The sequence below is a fragment of the Molossus molossus genome, unplaced genomic scaffold (assembly GCF_014108415.1).
Source record: "Molossus molossus isolate mMolMol1 unplaced genomic scaffold, mMolMol1.p scaffold_m16_p_18, whole genome shotgun sequence".
In the NCBI taxonomy this organism is placed as follows: domain Eukaryota; kingdom Metazoa; phylum Chordata; class Mammalia; order Chiroptera; family Molossidae; genus Molossus; species Molossus molossus.
Window position 1 is genome coordinate 20,732,871 of NW_023425353.1, and position 26,478 is coordinate 20,759,348.

Here is a 26,478-nt window from a genome sequence, read left to right on the forward strand (position 1 = left end):
ATATGATGTTGGCTGTAGGTCTTTCATATATGGCCTTTATTTTGTCGAGATATGATCCCTCTATTCCCACATTGCTGAGCATTTTTTCAGAAATGTGTGCTGGATTTTGTCAAATGCTTTTTCAGCATCTATTGATATGATCATGTGGATTTTATCCTTCATTTTGTTTATGTGGTGTATCACATTTATTGATTTGCGAATATTATACTAGCCTTGCATCCCTGGGATGAATCCCACTTGGTCATGGCGAATAATTTTTTTGATGTATTGCTGGATCCGATTTGCTAGTATTTGGCATCTATGTTCATCAGGGATATTGGCCTGTAGTTTTCTTTCTTTGTAGTGTCTTTTTCTGGTTTTGGAATTAGACTTATGCTAGCCTCATAAAATGAGTTTGGAAGTCTCCTTTCTTGAAGGTTTTGAAATAGTTTGAGGAGAATGGGTATTAGTTCTTTGAATGTTCGGTAAAACTCCCTCATAAAGCCATCTGGACCTGGGCTTTTGTTTGCTGGGAGAGTCTTCAATTTCCTTAGTTGTTATTGGTCAAGTTTTCTGTCTCTTCCCGGTCCAGTTTTGGGAGACTGTTTCTAGAAATTTGTCCATTTCGCTTAGATTGTCGAATTTTTTGCCGTATAATAGTGCATAGTATTTGTTAATTTGTATTTCTGTGGTGTCAGTTGTTACTTCTCTTTCATTTCTGATTTTGTGTATTTGGGTTCTCTTTGTTTCTTGGTGAGTCTAGCTAAGGATCCATCAGTCTTGTTTATCTTTTCGAAAAACCAGCTCTTTGTTTTTTTTCATTGATTTTTAAAGAGAGAGGAAGGGAGAGGGAGAGAGAGAGATAGAAACATTATGAGAGAGAAAAATCTATCTGTTGCTTCCTGGATGCCCCCTACTGGGGGATCAAGCCCTCAACCTGGGCATGTGCCGTGACCGGGAATCAAACCAGTGACCTCTTGGTGCAAGGGTCGATACTCAACTACTCAGCCACACTGGCCGGGCTGAATTTAATTTTTTATACTTATCTACAAAATTAAATTTTTTAAATTTAAATTAGGCCTGGTCTTATAAAAAATTGAAAGAAAATTTATCTTTTCATTAGTATTGTTTTTTGCTAACTATAAAAATGACACATGTTTAGGTTTCTTCTAACATTTGGTTACTTCATTAACTTTATAGTAATATAACAAGTTGAAGGAAAAACCACACCAGTTACAAAATTTCTAAAAAATATTTATTGCCTTTTTTCTAATAAATAGTACTGTTGTCACAAAGGGATTATTATTTAGTCACTTCAGCTAATAAGAAAAACAAAATAGATGTCAGTTACCTAATCCAAGGCCATAAAGATTTACACCTACATTTTCTTTTAAGAATTTTGTAGTTTTAGCTTTTACATTTCAGCTCTGAGAACCATTAAAGGTTACTTGTTCCATTTCTTGGGCAGGCATTCAGAGCAAGGATTCTCTGAAGAAGGCACATTTAAAAAGAAATTATTTTGTGACCTTTTATTTTTTTAATATTTTTTCTCTTTGTTAATTTTTAGAGAGGGAGAGAGAGAGAGAAACATCAATGAGAGAGAACATCGATTGGCCACCTCCTGCACACCTCCCACTGGGGATCGGCCCACAACCTGGGCATGTTCCCTGACTGAGAATTGGACTGACGACCTCTTGGTGCGTGGGTTGATACTCAATCAGTGAGCTGCAGTGGCCAGGCTGTACCTTTTTTTTTTTTATCCTCACCCGAGGACATAATTCTATATTTTGTTCAGATAGGGAGAGAGGGAGAGAGAGAGAGAGAGAAACATCGACGTGAAAGCGACACATCCAGTGGTTGCCACCCACACGACCCAACCAGGGCTGGGGACAAACTGCAACCAAGGTACGTGCCCTTAGCGGGAACCGAACCTGGATCTCTCTGGACCGCAGGCCAACGCTCTAACCGCTGAGCCAAACTGGCCAGGGCTGTAACCTTTTAATAATAGCAAATTTACTATGTAATATTTTATTCTGTTTCTTTATAATATTTCTCCTAGTCAACATACAATTCTGTTAAGCATTACTAATATCATCTTTAGTGAAGGGTAGAGATTATTCTTTTAAAATAACTATTCTCAAACAGGTAGCTTTTTAAAGGAGCTTTTCAAACTATGGTTCTTTTCCTTATAGAAACCTTTTTTGTCTTTCTAGCTGCACGTTATGAAGAAGGAGAGTCGGAAGCAGAGAGCATTACTTCATTTATGGATGTTTCAAATCCTTTTTATCAACTTTATGACACAGTTAGAAGCTGTCGGAATAACCAAGGGCAGCTAATAGCTGAACCGTTTTTCCATTTGCCTTCAAAAAAAAAATACCCTGATTATTATCAGCAAATTAAAATGCCCATATCACTACAACAGATCAGGTAAGATGTCCTCTACATTACCCAGTATAAATTCATTTTCTTGTGGTTGAGCCTGTACGTATGTCTTCCTTCCTAAGATGGAAAAGGATATTAAAGGTAAAAATGTTTTTCTCATGTCTGGAGTATCCTTGAATATCACTCCTATTGTGAGAAATAAATTTGATGAAATACAGATGATATTCTTTGTACTGCAAAGGAGCCATAGGCAAATTGATGAAAGGTGTTCCAGTTAGACATTTTTGTGTCAGATTATGGATTATTAAAAGTCATGCACCTCAAAATTTAACTGTTCATTTTCTTGTAACTGAACAAAGTGTAAAAAATTTCTATATCTTTTATTTAATTTTAATTAAAGCAGTTTATCTGTACTTAAAGTTTATATCTGTAGTTGAACCCTCCTCCCCCCAAGATAAGTTTAGACTGCTCTTAGAGAATTCATTACATGAAACAGTTAACTGAAATATAGTTCATCTTAGTTTCCCTTTTCTGTTTAGACAATGTTAAAGTGATCACCGGGAATTCAGCCAGATAATACTTAAACCACACAATATCATTAAGAATAGTAGGAATTAAGTAATATTATGAAATATGATGTTTTGGAACTCCCACATGTAGGTTAGGTTTTGCAGTATACTCAGATAGAGGTACAAAGCAGGTAAAACTATCTTAACCCAGCAAGGTCAGATTAAGCTGGTATTTACATGATGTTTTTATGGCAGATAAGTAACCTTCAAAACAGTAGTAATTAAAATTCTTGTATTCGTTGGATTCTAGGAAATAAAGTTGTTTAAATAAGCTTGTTTTATGATTTGCTTTTATAACTTTTATTTTCATCATTTGATCAGTAAGATTTATGGTGTTTTTATTTAATCCAAACTTTGGAGGTTTTGTACACAAGTAGGATATTAAAAAATTGGCTGATTTGGCCCTCTTAACATGGAAATTTAAGCTGCCATTTATAAGAAAATAGCTTGGAAGTTTGTGTTTTATACTCTTTGCCTTAGGAAAGATGGTGACAGTCTTGTAGATGTTGAGAGTTTCACTTATTTTTTTTGTTAATGCTCACTCGAGGATTAGATGGAGTGGGGGGTGGGGGTGGAACACATTGCTTGGTTGCCTCCTACAGACCAGGGGGATCTAACCTGCAAACCAGGTACATTCCCTTGACTGGGAAGCTCACCCCTGACCTAAGGTTCAGAGGACCTGATGCTCTAATCACAAAGGAAAACAGCCAGGGCATGAGGTTCTCTTTTTTGTGTGTTTTTTCTTCTGTTGTTAATCCTCAGCCGAGGATATATTTCTATGAATATTAAATACAGTGGAAGGGAGGGAGTAGGAGGAAGTGAGAGAATCGTCATGTGAGAGAGACACATCAATTGCTTGCCTCCAGCATGACCCCAACAGGGGACGGGGATTGAACTGCAACCCAAGCATGTGCCCTTGACCGAGAATCAAACCCAAGACCCTTTGGTCCACAGACCAACACTCTGACCACTGAGTCAACCCAGCTAGGGTGAGAGGTTCTCTTTTTTTAAAAATTTACTTTTACTGTCGAAAGTGTTATAGATGTCCCCCAATTATTCCCCCATTGACCCCCTCCTCTCTACCCCCACCCACTCCTGCCTTCCCCACACTATTGTCTGTATCCATTAGTCATGCATATATGCATATAAGTTCCTTGGTTTATCTCTTCCTGCACCACCCCTTCCCTCTGAGGTTCGTCAGTTTAACAAGCAATTTGTACCTCAATCCCTTCACTTTTTTTTGCCTATTCCCCCATCCCACCTCTCATATGGCAACCATCATAAAGTTCTCTGTATCTATGAGTTTTTTTCTGTTCTGCTTGTTCATTTGGTTTGTAGATTAAATTGTTGATAAATATCTATTTTTTGCCATTTTATTGTTTATATTTTTGATCTTCTAGAAGATCCTTCAACATTTCATGTAATACTCTTTTGGTGATGATGAAATCCTTCAGCTTTTTCTTGTCTGGAAAGCTCTTTATATGTCCATTGATTCTAAATGACAGCTTTGCAGGATAGAGTAATCTTGGTTGTAGGTCCTTGCTTTTCTTTCTTTTTTTAATCCTCACCTGAGGATATTTTTCTATTTATCTTCAGATAGAGGGGGAGAGAGAGAGAGAGAAACATCGATGTGAGAGGGACACATTGATTGGTTGACCAGGGCTGGGGTTGAACCACAACCAAAGTACGTGCCCTTGACTGGAATCGAACCTGAGACTCATTAGTCTGCAGGCCGGCGCTCTACTGCAGAGCCAAACCAGTCAGGGCTGTAGGCCCTTGCTTTTCATTGCTTTGAATATTTCTTGCCACTTCCTTCTGGCCTGCAAAGTTTCTGTTGAGAAATCAGCTTTCAGTCTTATGGGAGCTCCATTGTAGGCAACAAACTGCTTTTCTCTTGCTTTTAAGATTCTCTCTTTGTCTTTAATCTTTGGCATTTTAATTATGGTATGTCTTGGTGTGGACCTCTTTGGATTCATCATCTTTAGGATTCTCTGTGCTTCCTGGACTCGTATGTCTATGTCCTTCACCAAGTTAGGAAAGTGTTCTGTCATTATTTTTTTAAATAGGTTTTCAATTTTTTGTTCTATCTCCTTCTAGCACCCCCATGATGCGAATGTTGGTTTGCTTGAAGTTGTCCCAGAGGCTTCTTATACTTTCCTCATTTTTTTGTATTCAGTTTACTTTTTGCTATTCTGATTGGGTGTTTTTGGCTTCCTTATATTCCAAATTGATGGTTTGATTCTTGGCTTTACCTACTCTACTGTTGCTACCCTGTAAATTATTATTTATTTTAGTTAGTGCATCCTTCATTTCTGACTGATCCTTTATTATGCACTTGAGGTTCTCACTAAGTTCCTTGAGCAGCAGCATCCTTATAACCAGTGTGTTGAATTCTATGTCTGTTAGATTGCTTTTCTCCATTTTGTTTAGTTCTTTTCCTGGAGTTTTGTTCTGTTCCTTCATTTGGGACATGTTTCTTTGTCTCCTCATTGTGGCTGCCTCCCTGTGTTTGTTTCTATGTATTAGGTAGAGTTGCTACGTCTAGGCTTAGTAGGTGACCTATTGTAGTAGGTGTTCTATAGGGTTCAGTGGCGCAGCCTTCCTGATCACCCCAGCTGGGCACTCGAAATGCACCCCCATGTGGACTATACACCCTTCTGTTGTAATTGAGTCTTGATCGCTATTGGCAAGTTAATGGGAGGGATTTACTCAGGCTAATCAGCTGCAAGGACTGGCTGTGACCACTTATCACATTGTAGGATCAGCTGTGTAGAGTCCTGCTACACAGAGCAAGACTTACTTCAGCAGAGCTCTGGTACCCACTGAGTCTACTCCTTGAGTGTGTCAGTTGTGGAGGTGGTAGGGTCGTGGTGCTTTTTTTTTTTTATCCTCACCCAAGGACATTTTTCCATTTTTTGTTCAGATAGAGAGGAGGAGAGAGAGAGAGAAACATCGATGTGAAAGGGTCACATCAAGTGGCTGCCACCCACACGACCCACCAGGGCCGGAGACAAACTGCAACCAAGGAACGCGCCCTTAGTGGGAACCGAACCCAGGTCTCTCCGGACCACAGGCCGACGCTCCAACCATTGAGCCAAACTGGCAAGGGCTCGTGGTGCTTTGACGTGGTCTGGGGCCTTCTGGGAGGTGTAGGCCATGGTCAGCCACTGCTTACATGGGGTCATCAGGCATAAGCTCCAACGTGATCTGCAGATAGCTGCTTCTTGTCCTGGGCTTGGAGGTACCCAGGAAAAGTCAAGCTGTGAACCAAGGCTGGCAGCTTCTAGTGCCAAGCTGGGGCCACTTAGCCAGAGAGTATGGGGTTCACTGAGTTCAGATGCTGTTTGTTTGAGAGATTTTAGGAAAATCCGAAGCATGAGCCCAGATAGGCCATTCCTATAGTAAAGCTACTTTAGCTTGGGTGGGCCCTGACGTTGGTTGGGGCAAGGCCTCAGGGAATCACCGGGGTGGGGCAAACAGTGTGGGTCATGTTGCTGGAGTCCAAGATATTGTGCTCTTCTGCCAACCCTGTGGGGGAAGGGCCCACCAAACAAACAGTGGCCTCCGCCAGCATGTCTGTCCTGGAGAAAGCTGCCCCTCCAGCTCTCACCCCAATGCCAAACAACTCAGTTATTCCCTGTATGTCTCTGGTACCTTTCAAGCTGCTTCCCCCTTGCTGGAGCCCAGAGGAAGCAAGTCCAGGTGAGTCCATGCACAGGCCCTTTAAGAGGAACTGCCTGGGACTCCCCCAGCTGCAGCCTCCCTCAGCCTTTATCCCCACTGGTTTTTCCAGCCAGAAGTTATGGGGACTTCTCTTCCTGGCACTGGAACCCAGACCTGGGGGCCCTTGTGTGGGACGGGAACCCCTTACTTCTCAGGGAGGACCTTCCCAATTGAGATATCCCTCCTGATTTTTTTATCCACCACATGTGAGTGTGGGACCAGCCTGTCCTCGGCTCCACCCCTCCTACCTGTCTGGGTTTGGCTTCTTTTTTAATTTCATGGTTGTAGGATTTCCATTCAGCTCAATTTTAGGCTGTTCTGAATGATCGTTGTTCTGTAGTTTAGTTGTAATTTTGATTGTGGAGGAAGTAAGTGCCTCATTTACTTACACTGCCATCTTGACCAGAAGTCCAAGAGGTTCTCTTTCTTTTTCTTTTAAATCCTCATCCAAGGATATTTTTCTGTTGAATTTTAGACAAAGTGGAAGGTGAAAGAGAGACGGAAATATCCATATGAGAGAGACACTTTGATTGGTTGCCTCTCGCACGACCCCGACTTGGGTCAGGTCTAACCTGCAAACCAACATGCCCTTGATGGAAGTGATCCTGCAACCCTTTGGTCTGCAGGTTGACGCTCTAACCGCTGAGCCAAACTGGCCAGGGCTAAGAGGTTCTCTTTAAATTCAACAGTTTTTGTCATTATTTTTTCTTCCACTGTCTTTTTTTTTTTTTTTTAATTCGAACAGTGTAATTAATTTAGTTCAGAAGAAGATGGATCTTCATCCTGCTTATTCACCTGCCTACAACCTTTTTTCAAGTTAGAATTTTCTAATATAAACCTTGCTTTGTCAAGTCAACCCTCCTTTAGAACTTTGACAGTTGTCTGACACACTGGTAGGAGAGCGTGAAGAATAGAGAAGTGGCTGAGGCCTAGCTGGAAACACACTAGGATTCTGAAGGGTCAACTTTTAGGATGTCTAATCTGCCTTCTTTCCAAGGACACATGCAGGGCTAGTGGTGCCTTACAAGAGTTGGGCTACCTTCCATTGTGCTCTACAATAATCAATAGGGAAATCTAGAGCTGTGCTATCTAGTAGGTACATATGACTGTTGAGCACTTGTAATGTAGCTAGTAGAACTAAGGAACTAGGTTTTAGATTTTATTTAATTTTGATTCAAATTTACCCATGTGACTAATGGCTACTATATTATACAACATAGTCCTAGGAAGATTTGTTGGCAGAAAGAAGGTAGTTGAGTGTCATCAAAAGCAACAACAATGGAAGAGCAGACAGAAGCTGGATAGTATGGGTCCAAATTTTATTTCCCATTCTGCACTTCCCTAGACCCACTAGCCTTGATTAACAACAGTCTGTTAACTTCAGATTTATTGTAGATTGTTATTTACAAGCTTGGATTTTCTGTCTGTTCTTTTTGGGTGTTAAGAGCACCCAGCACATTATCCTTGGAGTTGGCAGAAATAAGTCTGAGACTGTAATTTAAAGTCTTGTTGCTAGCTACATAAACTGGTACTGAGAGCTGAGTTTGTGCTTAGTTGTTGGTTTTTGCTTCATCCGAGAGATATTCTCTAATACTCTTTAAGCACTGTGTGTAATCTGCATATGATCTTAGTAAGTTTTAAGCAAAACTTTACATGCAGAATAGATTATGTCATTCTAAAAGAAAAGTTTCGAATTTTTACATTTATTCTCTGAAGCTGTTTACACATATTGTCATTCTTTTTTTTTTTTATCCTCACCTGAGGACATTTTTCCATTTTTTGTTCAGATAGAGCGGGAGGGAGAGAGAGAGAGAAACATCGATGTGAAGGGACACATCGAGTGGCTGCCACCCGCACGACCAACCAGGGCCGGGGACAAACTGCAACTGAGGTACATGCCCTTAGCGGGAACCGAACCCGGGTCTCTCTGTACCGCAGGCCGATGCTCCAACCGCTGAGCCAAACCAACCAGGGCCATATTGTCATTCTTAATACTGTTTTTGTGACTGATGAATAGCATGCAAATGCTTTAATCAAAAGATTTAAAAGTCTGTCCTGTCTCAAAGAGAGAATCTTAAAAGCAGCAAGAAAAAAACAGTTTGTTGCCTACAAAGGAGCTCCCATAAGACTTAGCCGATTTCTCAAAAGAAACTTGGCAGGCTAGAAACGAGTGGCAAGAGATATTCCAAGTGATGAAAAGCAGCAACCTACAACCAAGATTACTCTATCTTGCAAAGCTATCATTTAGCATCGATGGACATATAAAGAGTTTCCCAGACGAAAAGCTAAAGGAGTTCATCACCGCCAAACCAGTATTATATGAAATGTTGAAGGGTCTTCTTAAAGGAGAACAAAAATATGAAAAAGAAAATGTCATTAAATACATACCTATCAGCAATTGAATCTACAAACAAAATGAGCAAGCAGAACAGAAACAGACTCATAGATACAAAGAATTTTTTGTTGTTTGCCAAATGGGGGGGGGTGTTGGGGGATGGGTGAAGAAGATGAAGGAATTAAGAAGTATAAATTGACCCTGGCCAGTTTTGCTCAGCGGTTAGTGCATCGGGCCGTGGACTAGAAAGTCCTGGGTTCGGTTCCCGCTAAGAGCATGTACCTTGGTTTTAGTTTGTCCCCAGCCTCGGTTGGGGTCATGTGGGTGGCAGCCACTCGATGTGTCTTTTTCACATCGATATCCCCCCCCCCCCACTCCCTCCCACTCTATCTGAAAATAAATGCAAAAAATGTCTTCGGGCCCTGGCCAGTTTGGCTCAGCGGTTAGAGCGTCGGCCTGCGGTCCGGAGAGACCCGGGTTCGGTTCCCGCTAAGGGCACGTACTTCGGTTGCAGTTTGTCCCCGGCCCTGGTTGGTCGAGCGGGTGGCAGCCACTCGATGTGTCCCTTCACGTCGATGTTTCTCTCTCTCTCTCCCTTCCTCTCTCTCCCTCCCACTCTATCTGTACAAAAAAATGGAAAAATATCCTCAGGTGAGGATAAAAAAAAAAAAAAAAATGTCTTCGGGTGAGGATAAAAGAAAAAAAGTACAAATTGGTTGTTAGGCTGATGAACCTCAAAGAGAAGGGGGGAAGGAGGGCAGGAAGAGATAAACCAAAGCACTTTTATGCATATATGCATAACCAATGGACACAAATAATAGTGTGAGGAAGGCAGGAGGGTGGCGGGATTGGGTAGGAGGGGGGTCAATGGGAGAAAAGGTGGGGGGACATTTATAATACATTCAACAATAAAGATAAGTTTTTAAAATTTAAAATAAAATAAAGTCTGTCCTATCTAAATTTATATAGAGTTAGAGCAAACCATGACTCTTCACTTGGTATAAAGGGACTTTAAGAGAGTTGGTATTAGTTATAGCTGTAGTGTCTGAGAGAAATATCAGAATTCTTAAGACTTTTACGTACATTAAAAACTTCCATTTTAATTAGTTACAAACGTTTGTATTGAAGATTTCTATCTCTTACTTGCTATGTGAAGGCCACTCCTTATTGTCCATATATAACATCCCTGGGTGGTAGATTGGTTGTTCTAAGTGCTTCTTCATAGCATTGCCAGTACTTTCTCTTTTCTTTAACTTTCATGAACTAGTTTCTGATTTTCAGAAATGGGTAGATTGCCATGATTCTTCATTAAAGTAGTTTAAACGTTTCTGATTTTTATCTCTTTGTAGAGTTTACATGCTAGTCACCAACAGGGTTTTCCCATTAGGATTTTTGCTAGTATATTTGCTTTGTAATAACCACCATAGTGGGTCCTCTTAGAGCTTCTTACATGTTTTAGTTTGTTCTTTTGGATTTTTAGTTAAACTGTTATATTGTCTAAATATAATGGTAGATTTGCCTCATTTTATATCTTGAAAATGTCACTTTCAGACCTCTAATCTCACCAGTAAAGATACTATCTAAGTGTATGCAAGGATTTTTGCATTGAAGTTTGAGGAAAAATGTTTCATCATTTTCATAATGGAAAATTCTAGCCATATGTTTGTCTTCCACAGAACAAAGCTAAAGAACCAAGAATATGAAACTTTGGATCATTTGGAGTGTGATCTGAATTTAATGTTTGAAAATGCCAAACGCTATAATGTTCCTAATTCAGCCATATACAAACGAGTTCTAAAATTGCAGCAGGTCATGCAGGTATGATATCTTGGTTTTACTAAGTTGTGTGTATAACTGAAATATTTTACATATTTTGAGAATGTTCTCTTAAGATGTATGATCACTTCATTTATTTCAACCACAAGTACTCTGAATATTTTCTTAAAAATCATCAGGACCATGTAGAGTAGAAATAATAGTTTAGACCGGGTTGGTTTTGTGAATAGAAGCAGGGATTTGGTCTCTGGGGAGTGATTTTTTAGGATCCTCAGGAAGTTTCCCTCCCATCATAGGTGATATGCTATGAGTTAGATTTTACTTCTTTGGTTCTAGACGTTGTCTCTTTTGAGGTATCGTTGGTCCTAGGAGAAAGGGGTATCTTAAGGCTAGTTAATCATTGTACAGTGTCCATGAGTTTATTAGATCCTTTCCGAGAGCACACCTTGGAGGGTGTCTAAGGTTACAGATTGTCTAGGGGTTTTGAGACAAAATGGCATAGATATGAAATAAAAATTGTGTCTACTTGTCATTTTCTGGTAGAATCTTTCTGGAAAATGAATCTCAGAGCAAGAAAGCAGCAAAAGCAATTTTAGATCACCCGTAGAATCTTTATTTTGTGTGGTCAACACTATGATCAGTGCCGTGGATTTCAAGTATTTACTTTTCAGTACTTCATATGTATTCCTTAAGTCTGCTGTGGTTTGACTTCAGCTGTGTTTGGCAGAAGGTCTTTAAAAATGCATGTGTTGAGCCCTGGCCGGTTTGGCCTAGCGGTTAGAGCGTCCGCCTGCGGTCCGGAGAGACCCGGGTTCGGTTCCCGCTAAGGGCATGTACCTCGGTTGCAGTTTGTCCCCGGCCCTGGTTGGTCGTGCGGGTGGCAGCCACTCGATGTGTCCCTTTCACATCGATGTTTCCCTCTCTCTCTCTTCCTCTCTCTCCCTCCCACTCCATCTGTACAAAAAACGGAAAAATGTCCTCGGGCGAGGATAAAAAAAAAAAAAAATGCATGTGTTGAAAAGTAGATCTTTTTTTTTACCTCTCACATTAAACTTTCTTCTTAAGTACACTGTTGGTTAAGAAGTCAAGGGGGTACCAAAGGCCATCTGTGAGTTGGCTTTACTTTAAATACGGCCACCAGAGTAGGATGCCCCTACAACTTAACAAATTCAGTTTAGCTAGTGTTGATTCCTCAGCCCTCTGGATCCGCTTTTTGTTTGTTAATCCTCACCTAAGGATATTTTTCCATTAATTTTTAGATAGAGTGGAAGGGAAAAAGGGAGAGGGAGAGAGAGAAACCTTGATGTGAAAGAAACACATCAATTGGTCGCCTCCTGCGCAACCCCAACTGGGGCCAGGGATGGAACCTGCAAACCAGGTATGTGCCCTTGATGGAAAACAAACCCGAAACACTTCGATCTGTGGGCCAACACTGTAACTGTTGAGCCAAACTGGATATGGCAGGATCCATTGTTTTAACATACTTTTTTGTCATGCAGTCTTTTGTTAAATTGGGTTATTGAAAATGTTAAATGACTTTAATTTTATGAATCCTAAGTGTGGTTGATTCTCTCTTGGTGAATCTGATATGTCTAGTTCTTTAATATTCATATATTCTAGGAGTGCTCAGCAGAGTGAGCTTGACTCCTGGGATCTGCTCTGTTTTAGGCAAAGAAGAAGGAGCTTGCCAGGAGAGACGACATTGAGGATGGAGACAGCATGATTTCTTCAGCCACTTCTGATACTGGTAGTGCCAAAAGAAAAAGGTATATACTCTTCTCATAACTGGAGACATCGTCTCAGTTTCTGTTTATTTTGTTTTAGATAAGTACAGAAAAATGTTTTATTTTGTTTTTAAGCTATCAAGTATGGATTTTTTTAATAAGCTTTAAATATTTGATAACATATCTTCTTTTAGAATTTATCTGTAAACTGTATGATTAACACAAGTACCATATTGTTCTTAGATGACATAGATAAAAATGACAACTACTTATATAGGTTGGCAGACATTTTCTTTTTGTTGTTCATGTTATTTTGTTTTAAAGTGCCACTTAAATCTAATTTAGGTGATTTTTCATGGTGAATTACAAAAAGTGTAGTGCTGTCACTGCAGTGAAGTAAGTCATTACTCTTACCCCTTTGTTTTTACTTGTTAATCTGATCTTTATTTGCCATTTTAAGGATGTCCGATTGTAAAATTCCAAGTCATTTTTTTTGTAATTCATAAAATGATAAGCTAGATATTTGGTTTCCTTTTCTTTCTAACCTTTCTCTCAACCTCCCTAACCCTTTCTTTCATGGGTTTTATGGAGGGGAACCTTACTGTGAGATTCTAAAGCTGGACTTCTGTAAGGAATCATGCAAGACCATCTCTTTGGTCTGTGCCTCCCACATGGAGTTTCTCTGGTTTGATCTTTGTGGAACACTGTATTCTCCCTCAGCCTTAACTCTCTCACCATCTTTTTAGCAGCAGTTAATCCAGGGAGGATACCTTAGATAAAGAATAAGTTAATCACTGATAACAGGGCCTCACAGATTCAGAGCTGAATGAAGAATTCATTAGTAACTGTTGATACAATTCTGTTCACGCATTAATAGATCCACTAGGATGAAGTTCAGAAAAGAGAAACTGTCCTAAAAATAGCATTTCGGGAAACTTTTTTAGCTTTGAAAATAACTTTGTTTGTTAGTCTTTGCCATGGTAACTAAATGATTGGTGTACCCTGAGATGTGAGTCTCCTCCATTACTGGCCTATGAATTTCATCCTTCCAAGTTCTTAATTCCTTGTTATACCAGGGACAACGGAGGAAAAATGTGAAAGCAGATCAGAAACATCAAATCAAGAACATCTTTGAGTGTAATTATATAACTCTACTACAGCATCACCTGTGTTTTCCAGATCAGTCACCAATCAAAGATAAAAACTTCTCAGGCAAAAGAAGGTAATGGAGGCAAAAGTGATGGTACAATTAGTGCCAACACTGAATGAAAAGAGAGATCTTAAACTAGTGAAGTGTTTTAAAAGAAAACAGTTCAAAGATGCATTAGCCCCAGCCAGATACTTAAAAATTACCTATCTCTGGCATGTAGTTTGTGGGACAACCCAAGTAGATTAAATGAAAGCTATTACTTTAAAACCTACAGTAAAAAAAGTGAGCATTAAATTCTTGAAATAATAAAATCCACTTCAGACCAAAAGTCCCTTTATAACAGATTTCCTAGGAAGCATTTTGTAAAACAAAGTGAAAAACAAATAAGAGAAGAACAAATGTAAATCATAGCTAAAACAGTAAAAGAACATGCCCGGGTATGAAATGTAGTCATGAGTGGATGTTAAGAGGTTGAGAGAAGTCCCATACTTTGGACTATGACAAAGGAAATAACAGAAGGAGCCTTTTAGAAGATAGTTATGTTAAGAGATTTTGGTGATAAGAAATAGACTTCTCCAAATTCAGGCAAACATAACTGCTTAGTAAGTTGCTTGCCCTGGCCGGTTTTGCTTAGTGGTTAGAACATTGGCCCACAGACCTAAGGATCATGGGTTCAATTTCAGTCAAGGGCACGTACCTGGGTTGCAGGTTCAACCCCTGGCCCTGGTCGGGGTCGTGTGGGAGGCAACCAACTGATGTGTGTGTCACTCTCATTGATGTTTCTGTCTCTCTCTCTCCCTTCCACTCTATCAAAAAAGTCAATGGAAAATGTCCTCGGGTGAGGATTAACAACGACAACAAAAAGTTAAGTTAAGCTTGTCCAGAACAGTCGGGCCAAATTTTCCAAGTATGGTTCTATCTTTGCCTTACTTTTTTTAATATTAAAGAGTCTGAGGAAAATTAATGTGGTATGTTCTTTTCATTGTGGGAGTGCATTCTTCTCCCTCACCCCTCTAACCCAAAAATCTACCTACTGTCTTTCATGTTGAAATGTTCCAAGTGTTCTTAATATCTTTTATCTTTTGGATTGCATAATCCTTTTTTTCTCAACCATATTTGGTTTATACATGACCCTCCGATGTTGCTTATTTTCTCTTCACATGTAATATTTGTTTCTGCTTTCCCAGGAACACTCTTGACAGTGAGATGTTGGGTCTCAGGAGGCTATCCAGGTGTGCAGTCCTTTTTTATGCATAAACATTTTAAAAAGTATAAGCTTCTGTGGTATGGTCAATAGTACTGATTAGGTGAAAAGTGAATCCTTAAGCATGTGAAGTAATTAATGGTTTTTATTTGAGTGCTAGTATGTTTTATGAATAAAGAGCTGTATAGTTAGTAAAATAAAGTCAGGATTAGTTAGCCTAGATATGTTCAGGGGCCTTAATTTCTTGGCTGGGGGCAGCAAGCTCTCTCACCAGTTATTGTGACTGTGCTTCTGCAGCAAAAGATAGAGGGTGAGAATATAGTGGCATTGCTGGCATCCAGGGGCTTTTACAGATTGGGCATGGTGGAGGTATTAATATCATTGTTGACCATTCAAGTGATGTCAGTCTGTGTTGACACCTACATTTGGGTTAGTGCTTCTTGAGCATGAATAAATTTTCTCAGTCTTTGATCATGTCCATGTTTTATTTCTTTAAAAGCATCCATTATTTTGCATGTTACTTATGATTTTTAAAACAGCCTATGAGTTACTATGTTTTAGTCCTAGTAATCATTGTACGGTGCTTTTATTTTTCCCTTTGCTATCTGGCATTCATGGAATGTCAGTTGCTTGCAGAACACCAGACTCTGTTCTTACAGGTTGATCACTTGTACCTGTCAGGAACTTTTTAAGCCAGGATAAGAGGCAGGTTGAAAACAAATGAAACTGTGTGTGAGCAGTGTGCTAAAATACACAGTTGTGTAGTTGTATAGAAATGTTTCATGATTGCCCAAGTAGTTTTAGGAAATATGATTTTCCTAACCATGTTTTTCCTTGAAAGTTAGTATTTTAAACTTTTCTGCACGTTGCTACCACATGTAGTTCATCCTACAAAATTATTGTCACTATCTTCTTTCTAATATTTTCCTTAAGAAAAGTTTTCTCAGTATTTTTTTTAAAGACCATGAATTGTATCTCTTTTATATCACTCATAGTATATGGCACTGACTGAGTGGTGGTAGAAATAGAAATATGGGGCACTATGGAGCAGTGTTATAACCCCAAGTTCTAGAGCCTGACTGCCCAGGTTCAAATCCTAGTTGTTCTTATTAGCTCTGATATGAACCTCATCTCAATTTTCTCATGTGAACAAGGTATTGATGACAATACCTATATAGGATTGCTGTGATGACCTGATTGGTTAATATTTTTAAAACCCTTAGAACTGAGCTTGGATATAGTAAATACTCAATAAATATAGTTGTGATTATTTTCTGGAAGTAGTTTCTGTTGATGTCAAGATTTGAAATCAGTGGATTTCATTTTGTTTTTAGTCAGATGTTACTTGTCTGGGAAAACAAAAGATGAATGACCCTGGCCAGTTTTGCTCAGTGGTTGGCCTGCAGACCAAAGAGTTGTGGGTTTGATTCCAGTCAAGGACACACAATTGCAGTTTGATCCCCAGCCCTGGTTGAGGTCATGTGGGAGGCAGCCAATTGATGTGTCTCTCTCATATCAATCTCTCCCCCCCCCCTTTCCCTCTTTCTCTCCCTCCAACTCTGTCTGAAAATAAGTGGAAAAATATCCTCAGGTGAGGATTACAAAAAAAGAAAAGAAAATATGAATGAAAAGATTTTATTTCTTGAAGACTTGAAGATGAAATGTAGCAAGCCTTGTAAATGAAAGAAGTTTTAGCCCTGGCTGGTTTGCATAGTGGTTAGAGCATCGGCCCAAGGACCAAAGGGTCCTGGGTTCAATTTCCAGTCAAGGGCATGCACCTAGGTTGTAGCATTAAATGAGAATGTGTATGTATCCTTAGTGCAGTCACTGGCAAATGGTAGATGTGTTAGCTGTAATTAAAATGGAATGTGTGTGTGTGTGTGTGTGTGTGTGTGTGTGCAAATACATATAATAATAAATAATAGCTTCAGAGGAAGAATTATTAAGAACATTTGAGAAAGTAGTCAGCCACCAGATATGAGGATTAGGACTAACACTGTGGCATGAAAGATTTAAAGGAAAGTTCAGATGTAGAAGGACTGTGGAGGTTCTCTAAAACTTGGTGATAAACTAAGAGAAGCAAAAAGTGATAGTAATTCCAGTGCTTTCAGCTGGTTTTGGGTGGTGGTGGTGGTGGTCCTGGAAAATCATGGATTCAGAACATAACCTCTTCTAGCTCATGATCTTTGTGCAAATTAGAAAAAGCACCCATTTCTTAAGACGCTTGACTTTCATTTCTTGGGAAATTGCTGTAGTGTACGTATTTTAGCACAGGACCCTTTATGGCCCATCTATAAATTTCTAGAATTAAATATTTATCATAACAATGTCTGTGATTTGAATTGGCATCTCCTTAAGTGTACAATGATAAGCAGCGCTGGTCTTGAATTCCCTTAAAATGTCTTTTACTTTACTATATTTGAAAGTACTGCCCAGCCAGTGTGGCTCAGTGAATTGTGTGTCAGTCCATGGACTGAGAAGTCCTGGTTTAATTCTCGGTTAGGATATATGCCCAGGTTGCAGGCTCCATCCCTAGTGGGGGGGGCGTGCAGGAGGCAGCCAATCGGTGTTTCTCATATCGATGTTTTTTTCTCTCTCTCCCTTCCTCTCTCTAAAAAATCAATGAAAACATATTTTTTAAAAAGTACTGATACAGGTAAGAAGAAGAATGAGTAGGCCAGTCACATGGTCTGGAATTTAATTTATGCACCTTTCCCAAAATGGGGTAAACAAACTGTGTACAGTTAATTGTCTGAGAGAGGTAGGATGCATAGAGGGACTCTAAAAGGAATCTGAAAAGCAAAGTGATAGTGAAAACAGTAACCAGAAAATATCAAATAGGGAGTATGGTAGCTATCTTTTTGTAATACAGTCTTATTTCAAAAAGTGTTTGAAGTTACTTTATTTTTAAATTTTTGTTTCCTTTATTGATTTTAGAGAGGAAGTGAGGGGGAGAGAGAGATAGAAACATCAATGAGAGAGAACATCAATTGGCCACCTCCTGCATGCTCCCCACTGGGGATCTGGCCCACAACCCGGCATGTTTCCTGACTGGGAATTAAACCAGCAACCTCTTGGTGCATGGGTCGATGCTCAACCACTGAGCCACACCGGCCGGACTAAAGTTACTTTCAAAAGTTATGAATATTAAAAAGTTTGGCATCCATATTGGAAAAACATAAAGCAGGTATTCTAGCTACCTAATTTAATACAATTATAAAAGAGTAGAAATTTAGCTCTGCATTTTTCCTGATAGCCATATTAAAACTAATGGGCTAGTAGTTCTCATTCTCAGGCAATTTAAGGTTCTCATTCTCAGGCAATTTAAGGTTCTCATTCTCAGGCAATTTAAGGATCTGGAAAAATGTAAACAAAATAACAAAACTAGATTTGTTTAGAAAAGATCCTAAGTGACACTAATAACAAAAGTTTTGCTTGCCTTTGAGGATGGAAACCAGTTATACACCATTCTCTTAAAGCCTGAATAATACAGATGTAGAAAGGATGCTATTAGTAATATATGTCCTAGCCCTTGGCCAGTTTGGCTCAGCAGTTAAAGTAATATATGTCCTAAAACAGTAAATTTCAGTTACTAGAGCAGTTTCTTAAACACAGTTAGATTTTGCATTTTGAGTATATTCCATTAGCAGCTGCCTATTCTCAAGTTATTCGAGTAGAAAAAATGGACTATTCACCATTCTTTTCCTTTTGGCATTTTCCCTAAAATTTAGTTAACAGCTTTTCCTTCCTTTTAAAAAAGTCTCATAAAAACCTGCCCTGGACTCACTCACATTAGAATATTTGTAGCTTCATACAGAAAAGCCTAATGGTATTTGGGAGCAGTATGCTGGAACTAGGAAGTGAATGGAGCTGATTTTCTTTTGGTGCAGGTAAGGGCATCAATTTAATTGTTCTGCTTGGTGTTCCTGGAATGAGGAGTAATTTCATTTCGAATTGATAATTGAAGAGCTCTTTTATGCTCAGATGTTTAAAATTGCATTCCTGAGTCTTCCTTTTGAAGCTCAGCACCCACAGGTGAGACCTGCAGAAGCCATATCTGATTTTAGTAGTTTTAAGTATTCTGTGATATCAAATTCAGGTTCTGAAATTTTTCTTTAGAGGCTTCCTGAAGGTCAGAGTCATCTGTTGTTCTAATCTCTCCCTAGATGTGGACCTCTGTGGCATTGGAGCTTTGTCCCAAGTTCCCCTTCCATTATCCACTTGCTAACGTCCTGGACTGAGAGCACTCTTCTTCTCACATCCTTGCCCCAGGATGCCTCTTTGAAGAAATAGTTTCCACTTGATGAAACTTCTAGATTGCCATCACATAACAATCACTCACTTGACATCGAGACACAAAAATACTGAGAGAAGGATATAGCGGAAATGATCCAGGGCCACCAAGGGAAATCAACAGTCAAGGGAAGACACAAGTTCTGAGGATGATCCCAACCCTAGGAAATGGGGATCCTTTTTCTCTTCTAGTAACTTCATGGTGCTAGGAAAATACATATTTCTGAGACGTTTAAAATTTTTGACTTGAGGATATTTCTTTTCATATCTGTTAATTATTATTTGAGTTTTGTTTCTTCTTTTAAGCATATTTTGAACCTTGTAGAGAAAATATCTGGCCTTTGGCTTCTTCATGACCCAGCAGTAAAATGAGTGATCAGAAGACTGGACTAGGAGACCCATTCAGACACATAGTTTGCTTCGAGAATGAGCTTGCTTTTGTTTGTGCGATAAGAAACAAATAAAAACTATTTATCTCTAGGTACTACGTTATAGAATCTTCATGTCTGTTGAATAGAAATTAAGTCAAGTCATTTCTTTTAATTACCTATATTCCTGTCCACTTAGTGACTTCTGATTTGAGTCTGGCTAGAATTTCTTTATTGGTGTCCTGAAGATATATTGGGCCAGAAGTCATATTGGAAGATCATCTCTTCTAATCACTGGGCAGCTCACCTTGGACAGGTCATTTAGCCTTTTTGAGTCAGTTTCCTAAACAATTAGGAAACTAGCCATGTGTTCTTATGGGTTCCTTTTAAACTCAGGTTTTAATCTGTAGTCCCTTGTACTTTGTTCCATACCACTCACTTCTGTTTCTTAGCAACATATCTCACTGGGGGAATTTGGAGAACAAGACAGGGATTCACACTCATGAATGAAAATTTACTCAAGAGCTCAGATGAACTATAGACCATTTATTCTTTAAGTTAGGTTAGAATTGTGAAATAATGCTGATGAAGGAAGGAAGCAGGACTGACCCTGACAGCATAAATGTAGGAGGAACTTGTACCTACTATAGACACACTAGTCTGGCAGGCAGACTCACGTTGTTTTCTGGTAATCAGGTTATGCAGATGTTCAGAGTGGTTCTTAAGAGAGAGAACATTTTTGTGTGTGTGATTGTTTTTTTGTTTTTTGTTTTTTTTGAGGACTGTTAATAACAGGGAATCGGTAGTTTAATTTCACTTTTGCTCTATTCTTAAAAACAAAATATATTTCAATTGATAGTATGATTTCATTTTCTTTGGCTGTCAGACAAGATTTTTTCAAGCATTGCATTTTATGAAATATTCTAAACAGGTTTGTCTGGTGTTCATTGGCTGCTCCTGCCATAGTCACTATGTTTTAATGATTTTTAAAAATTTTCCTGATACTTGCTTATAGCTTACAACATGTTACTGTGTCTGTGGCATATGTAATCAATAAATTATAATCATTATGAAGCACCTGCCCACAAGATTGATTTGTTTCATTTCATGTTCATTCTTGTATTAAAAAAAAAAAACAAAAAACTGAATCTGTTCTCATTTTTCCCTTTTCTACCTGCCCCCTCAACAGTAAAAAGAACATAAGAAAGCAGCGAATGAAAATCTTATTCAATGTTGTTCTTGAAGCTCGTGAGCCAGGTTCAGGCAGAAGACTTTGTGATCTATTTATGGTTAAACCATCCAAAAAGGACTATCCTGATTATTATAAAATCATTTTGGAGCCAATGGACTTGAAAATAATTGAGCATAACATCCGCAATGACAAATATGCAGGGGAAGAGGGAATGATAGAAGATATGAAGTTGATGTTCCGGAATGCCAGGCACTATAATGAGGAGGGCTCCCAGGTAAGGACATATAGGAATCCTGGAGTAGACACATTTTTCTTTTTAATCATCACCCGAGGATATTTTTCCATTTATCTTCAGGTAGAGTGGGAGGGAGAGAGAAACATCAATGTGAGAGAGAGACACTGACTGGTCACCTCCCACATGCCAGGGCTGGGGACGAACTGCAGCCAAGGTACATGCCCTTGACTGGAATCAAACCTGCAACTTATTGGTCCGTGGGCTGACACTCTAATGGCTGAGCCAAACCGACCAGGGCGACACATTTTCTTTTGGGTGCTCGTGGAATAATGGATTTTGAGAGACCAGGTCTAGAGACCTAACTTAGGTTATTCTCAGTGACCAGCTTGATACTTTGTCTTTTCTTAATTGTTTAAAATGGGAGGCAGTACATTATAAAGGTTAAAAGTTTATACTTTATAATCTGACATCCTAGATTTGAATTCTGCTCTGCCAGTCCCTGTGTAAGTAACTTATCTTTTCTTAACCTCATTTTTCTCATCTGTAAGTTGGGGATAAAATAGTAAATGCATCAGAGTTGTTGTAGAATTTAAATGAAATAATGTAGCCCTGGCCGGTTTGGCTCAGTGGTTAGAGTGTCAGCCCACAGACCAAAGAGTCCTGGGTTTGATTTCGGTCAAGGGCACGTACCTTGGTTGCGGTCAGTCCCTGGCCCTGGTCAAGGTCATGCAGGAGGCAGCCAATCAATGTTTCTCTCTCTCTCTCTCAAATCAATAACAATATCCTCAGGTAAGTTTTATAAAAAGAAAAAAAGACATTATCAAGAAAATGGAAAGGTAACCTATAGAATGGGAGGAAATGTTTGTAAATCATAAGAGTCTAGTGTGGCTTATCAGTGTGGCCAAGATTCATTCTTTTTTCTTTGCTATTTTTTCTATATCTCATGTTCTTATCTATTTTATTTTTTTATTGGTGTAATTGACATATAACATTATATTAGTTTTAGGTAATGCAACTTAATGATTTCATATTTATATGTATTGCAAAATGATCATCACAATAAATATAGATAACATTTGTCACCGTACATAGTTACAAATTTTTTTTTTCCTTCTGATGAGGACTTTTAAGATCTGTTCTCTAAGCAGCATTTAAATATGCAATACAGAATTATTAACTTTAGTCACTGTGCTGTGCATCACATCTCCAGGACTTATTTTATACCTAGAAGTTTGTAACTTTTGACCCCCTTCACTCATTTCACCCACCCCCACCTCTAACAACCACCAGTCTGTTCTCTGTATCAATGAGCTTGTTTCTGTTTATTCAGTTATTTTGTTTTTTAGATTTTACACAGAAGTGAAATCATCCAGTATTTGTCTTTCTCTGACTTCTTTCACTTAGCATAATACCCTCAAAGTCCATCCATGCTGTCACATGTGGCAAGCAAGAATAGTATTCCTGTGTGTGTACACATTTTCTTTATCCATTTATCTATTGATGTACACTTAGATTTCTATATCTTGGTTATCATAAATAATACTGTAGATGAACATGGATGGGGGTGCAGATATCTTTTCGAGTTTCTTTATCTACTTAACATTTTCAAATCATATTTTTCTTTCTTCTACATACATTCGAATATAAAATAAAGGCCTGGCTGGTGTGGCTCAGAGGATTGAGCATCATCCCATGGACTGAGAGGTCCCTGTTAATTCCCAGTCAGGACACATACCCAGGTTGCGGGCTCGATCCCCAGTAGTGGGTGTGCAGGAGGCAGCCGGTCGATGTTTCTGTCTCACATAGATGTTTCTCTCTCTCCCTAAAAAAAATTAATAATAACATTTAAAATAATGATAATAATAGGATGCTTGTGAGCAAAGAAATGGTTCTCAATATAGTATAGGTGTTTACACTAACCTCAGTACCATTGGCTAATATGCCACTTGTCTGCCACTGGTAGAGAAAAAAGCCACTCTTAAGAGGTGGCCAAAGAAATGAGGTCACATTCCCTCATCCCCTCTGCCCTGGCAGCAGACAGAGAGGACAGAGCCTCTGAGGGGGAGAGGCCATTAGGTATGTAACTTTGTTCTCAGCTGCATATACTACCCTTGCATCACTCATTCTACAGAGAGAAGGGGTTTATTTTTATTTTTTGTTCAGGTAGAGTGGGAGGGAGAGAGAGGAACAGAGAGAGAGAGAGAAACATCGATGTGAAAGGAACACATCGAGTGGCTGCCACCCACACAACCGACCAGGGCCGGGGACAAACTGCAACCGAGGTACGCGCCCTTAGCGGGAACCGAACCTGGGTCTCTCAGGACCGCAGGCCGACACTCTAACCGCTGAACCAAACCGGCCAGGTCGAGAAGGGGTTTATTTTTACAGATCAGATTTCAGACTATAAACTCAAACTGAGGCCAAATCCTCTTTCATATGGGATTTGAGGGCAATGTTTGAGATACTGCTCTGCAGCTATCAGATATTTTTAATTTTTATTGAGCCAAGTCAGCTCCTTTAAGGGTCCAGTGAAAGAAATTTATGAAGGAAAAATACATGTAAATATGTTTTAAAACTTCTGTAGACACTTGCAATGATTCTACTATAGTAGTTCTCATACTTTAGCATGCATGTCTGCACATTAAAATCACCTGGAAAGCCCAACTGGTGTGGCTCAGTGGTTGAGCGTCCACCCATGCACCAGGAGGTCACCAGTTCGATTCCTGGTCAGTGAACATGCCCAGGTTGTGGGCCCTATCCCTAGTGCAGGGCATGCAGGAGGCAACCTGTCGATGTTCTCTCTCATCAGTGTTTCTGTCTCTCTTTCTCTCTCTCTAAAAAAAAAATAAATGAAGAAAGAAAATAAATAAATCACCTGGAAAACTTAAAAAACAAACCACTTGAGGCTTAGGCCCACCCCACAGAGATGTGATTTTGTTGCTTGGTAGTGATCTCCAGCTTTATTTCTTTAGTTCCAAACTATTTTAACATGTGTTTTTAAAATTTCTTTATGGATATGCATTATATTTCAATAGGAAGTATTTTAGAAAATAATTTTAAATATATTTATGGAACGTAGGTATACAATGATGCGCACATCCTGGAGAAGTTACTCAAGGATAAAAGGAAAGAGCTGGGCCCACTGCCTGATGATGATGACATGGCTTCTCCCAAACTCAAACTGAGTAAGGCAGCTCACAGTTTGTTATTCCATCTAGTCTATTATTCTGATTTACTGAAATAGTACTTAATAAATGGTGAATGTATTTGAACTTGCATGCCATCATAGAGTTTCTTCCCTCCCTAGTATTCACTTCCATATTTTAAGTAGTTAAACTGTGGAAAATCTGTGGGAATAGAATATAATGTCAACAGCTTTATTTACTTTCTTAAATGTGTTGGACATTTTGTAAATGTTAGTCAAAATAGGTATTTTTTTCCTACGTGCGATGCTTGGAGGAGTGTAGTGGCACATTTTGTGTTTTCTGTTTGTTGATTACTGGAATTAAAAATGAACCCCAACAGCTTCTCCTAGACAGAATTTAAGAGGATAGAGATCTCCAGTCACTATACTGTAAGTTAACTCAGGTGTCTTGAATATGGTGTGTGGATGATGGTTTTATTAAAAACAGAGGGAAAAGAAAACAGAAAAAATAATTACTACCATCGAGCTAAGCAAGAGGTTTCTACCTTATTAAAACATAATAAATGTAGTAAATACCAACATATGATAGTGATATTGTCAGATATTTTTTAGAGCCATATTTGCTGAAAAGGGGAAACAGATTCTACATTTATATGAAATGACTGTAAACTAAATTTGACAATAGCTTTGGGTATGATTACTAAATTATTATTTTTTCTGGTTAAGGTATTCATTTATCTTTTCATGGAATTATAAAAGTATACAGAAGGTTTGCAGAAATGAAATCCTTTTTTCTACTTTTTAGAGACACAATGCCTTCTAAAACTAGAAGACCCTGGCAGGGTAACTCACTTGGTTAGAGTGTTGTCCCAATATGCCAAGGTTGCAGATTCGATCCCTAGTCAGGGCACATAACAAGAATCAACCAGTGAATGCATAAATACATGGAACAACAAATCTTGTTTCTCTCTCTCTCTCGCCCCCCTTCCTTTCTCTTTCTCTCCTTCTTTCTAAAATCAATAAAAAATACAAAACAACTAAAACTAATTCTGTAAGTTGAGTTAGGAAACTGAAGATTGATCAATCAATTGCCTGGCTGGTGTGGCTCGGTTGAGCGTTGTCCTATGCACCAAGAGGCACTGTTTCCATTTGAGGTCAGGGCACATGCCCAGGTTGCTGGCTTGATCCCCAGTAGGGGGCGTGCAGGAGGCAGTTTATCTATGTTTCAATTGCTCTCTAAAATCAGTAAAAACGTTAAAAAATAAAATAAAGATTGATCAATAAATATATAGATGATTTAATAATAACTGTTTAAATATATATAAATACACATGTATTTTTTAAGTTTGGGGAAAAGAGATTTTAATGTGTAATATTAACTTTCATTTCTCTGTCTTTTATTATAAAAAATTTCAAATATATACAGATATAAAGAATGGTACAATGAATTTCTGCATGCTTTACCTGTTGCTCAGCATTATCAAATTGTGTTATACTCATTTCCTACATCCCCTTTTCTCCCTCTCTCCTTTTTTTTTTTTTGGTTCTGAATAATTTTAAAGAAACTCCAATTATGTCATTTCATTTCTACATAGTTCAGTTTGCATCTCTAAAATATACAGATACAGTTGACCCTTGAACTCCTTGGGGGTTAGGGGCTTGTGCCTAAAATCCCCAGATAACTTAAGTGATCTCTCAAATGCAGATTTCCCACCCCAGGATCAAAAATACTTTTTTCATCTAGAGTTGAATCCACAGATTTGAAACCTAGAGATACAGGAGTATGACTGTACGTTTATTGAAAAATGTCCATGTGTAAGTGGACCCTCACAATTCAAATTCATGTTGTTCAAGGGTCAACTAAATTTTCTTTAATAACCATAAAGTCATTATCACACCTAACAAAATAATCAGTTTCTTAGTTTCTGGGTCTCATCTAATGACTTGACAAATTTTACTGATTGTCTCACAGATGATTTTTTACAGTTGGTGTCTTCAGGTCAGGATCTAAGTTCTGTGTATTACATTTGATTATTATGCCCTTAAACTCATAATCTAGAGCTAGCTGTTCCCCTCCCTTTTTTATCTTCATGCCATTGACTCTTTAGGAACCAGGTAACTTTTCTTGTACAGTCCCAAATTCTGGGTTAGTCAATTCACTTCCTTGTGATGTTAACTTTTTCCTTTTTTCCTCTTATTTCTTATAAATGGAAGTTAATTATAAAGGCTTGACAAGATTCTGTTTCAGCTTGACAGAGTTGCTTCATAATAGGTTTTCAATACTTATGTTACATCACATTAAGGTAGTGTCTGGTTGAGGTAGAATCCAAAGAAGGTTCATACATTGCATTTGAATGATGCTTCTTTTAATCTGTAAATTCCCCTTCATATCTCTTTTTATTA

The 26,478-nt window shown here is 38.7% G+C and overlaps 1 protein-coding gene across 11 annotated transcripts in view; it reads left to right on the plus strand.

Annotated features, from left to right (window-relative positions):
- Positions 1 to 26,478, plus strand: part of PBRM1 (polybromo 1) — a 127,973-nt gene that overhangs the window by 43,701 nt on the left and 57,794 nt on the right. For 7 of the 11 annotated variants that reach the window (XM_036266813.1, XM_036266818.1, XM_036266816.1 and 4 more), the window contains 6 exons: positions 2,193 to 2,406; positions 10,665 to 10,806; positions 12,433 to 12,530; positions 14,826 to 14,870; positions 20,693 to 20,969; positions 24,010 to 24,115. In XM_036266813.1, the coding sequence (XP_036122706.1) occupies positions 2,193 to 2,406; positions 10,665 to 10,806; positions 12,433 to 12,530; positions 14,826 to 14,870; positions 20,693 to 20,969; positions 24,010 to 24,115 (882 nt within the window). The remainder of the gene's footprint in view (positions 1 to 2,192; positions 2,407 to 10,664; positions 10,807 to 12,432; positions 12,531 to 14,825; positions 14,871 to 20,692; positions 20,970 to 24,009; positions 24,116 to 26,478) is intronic. The other 4 variants (XM_036266815.1, XM_036266821.1, XM_036266823.1 and 1 more) reach the window with 1 other exon arrangement.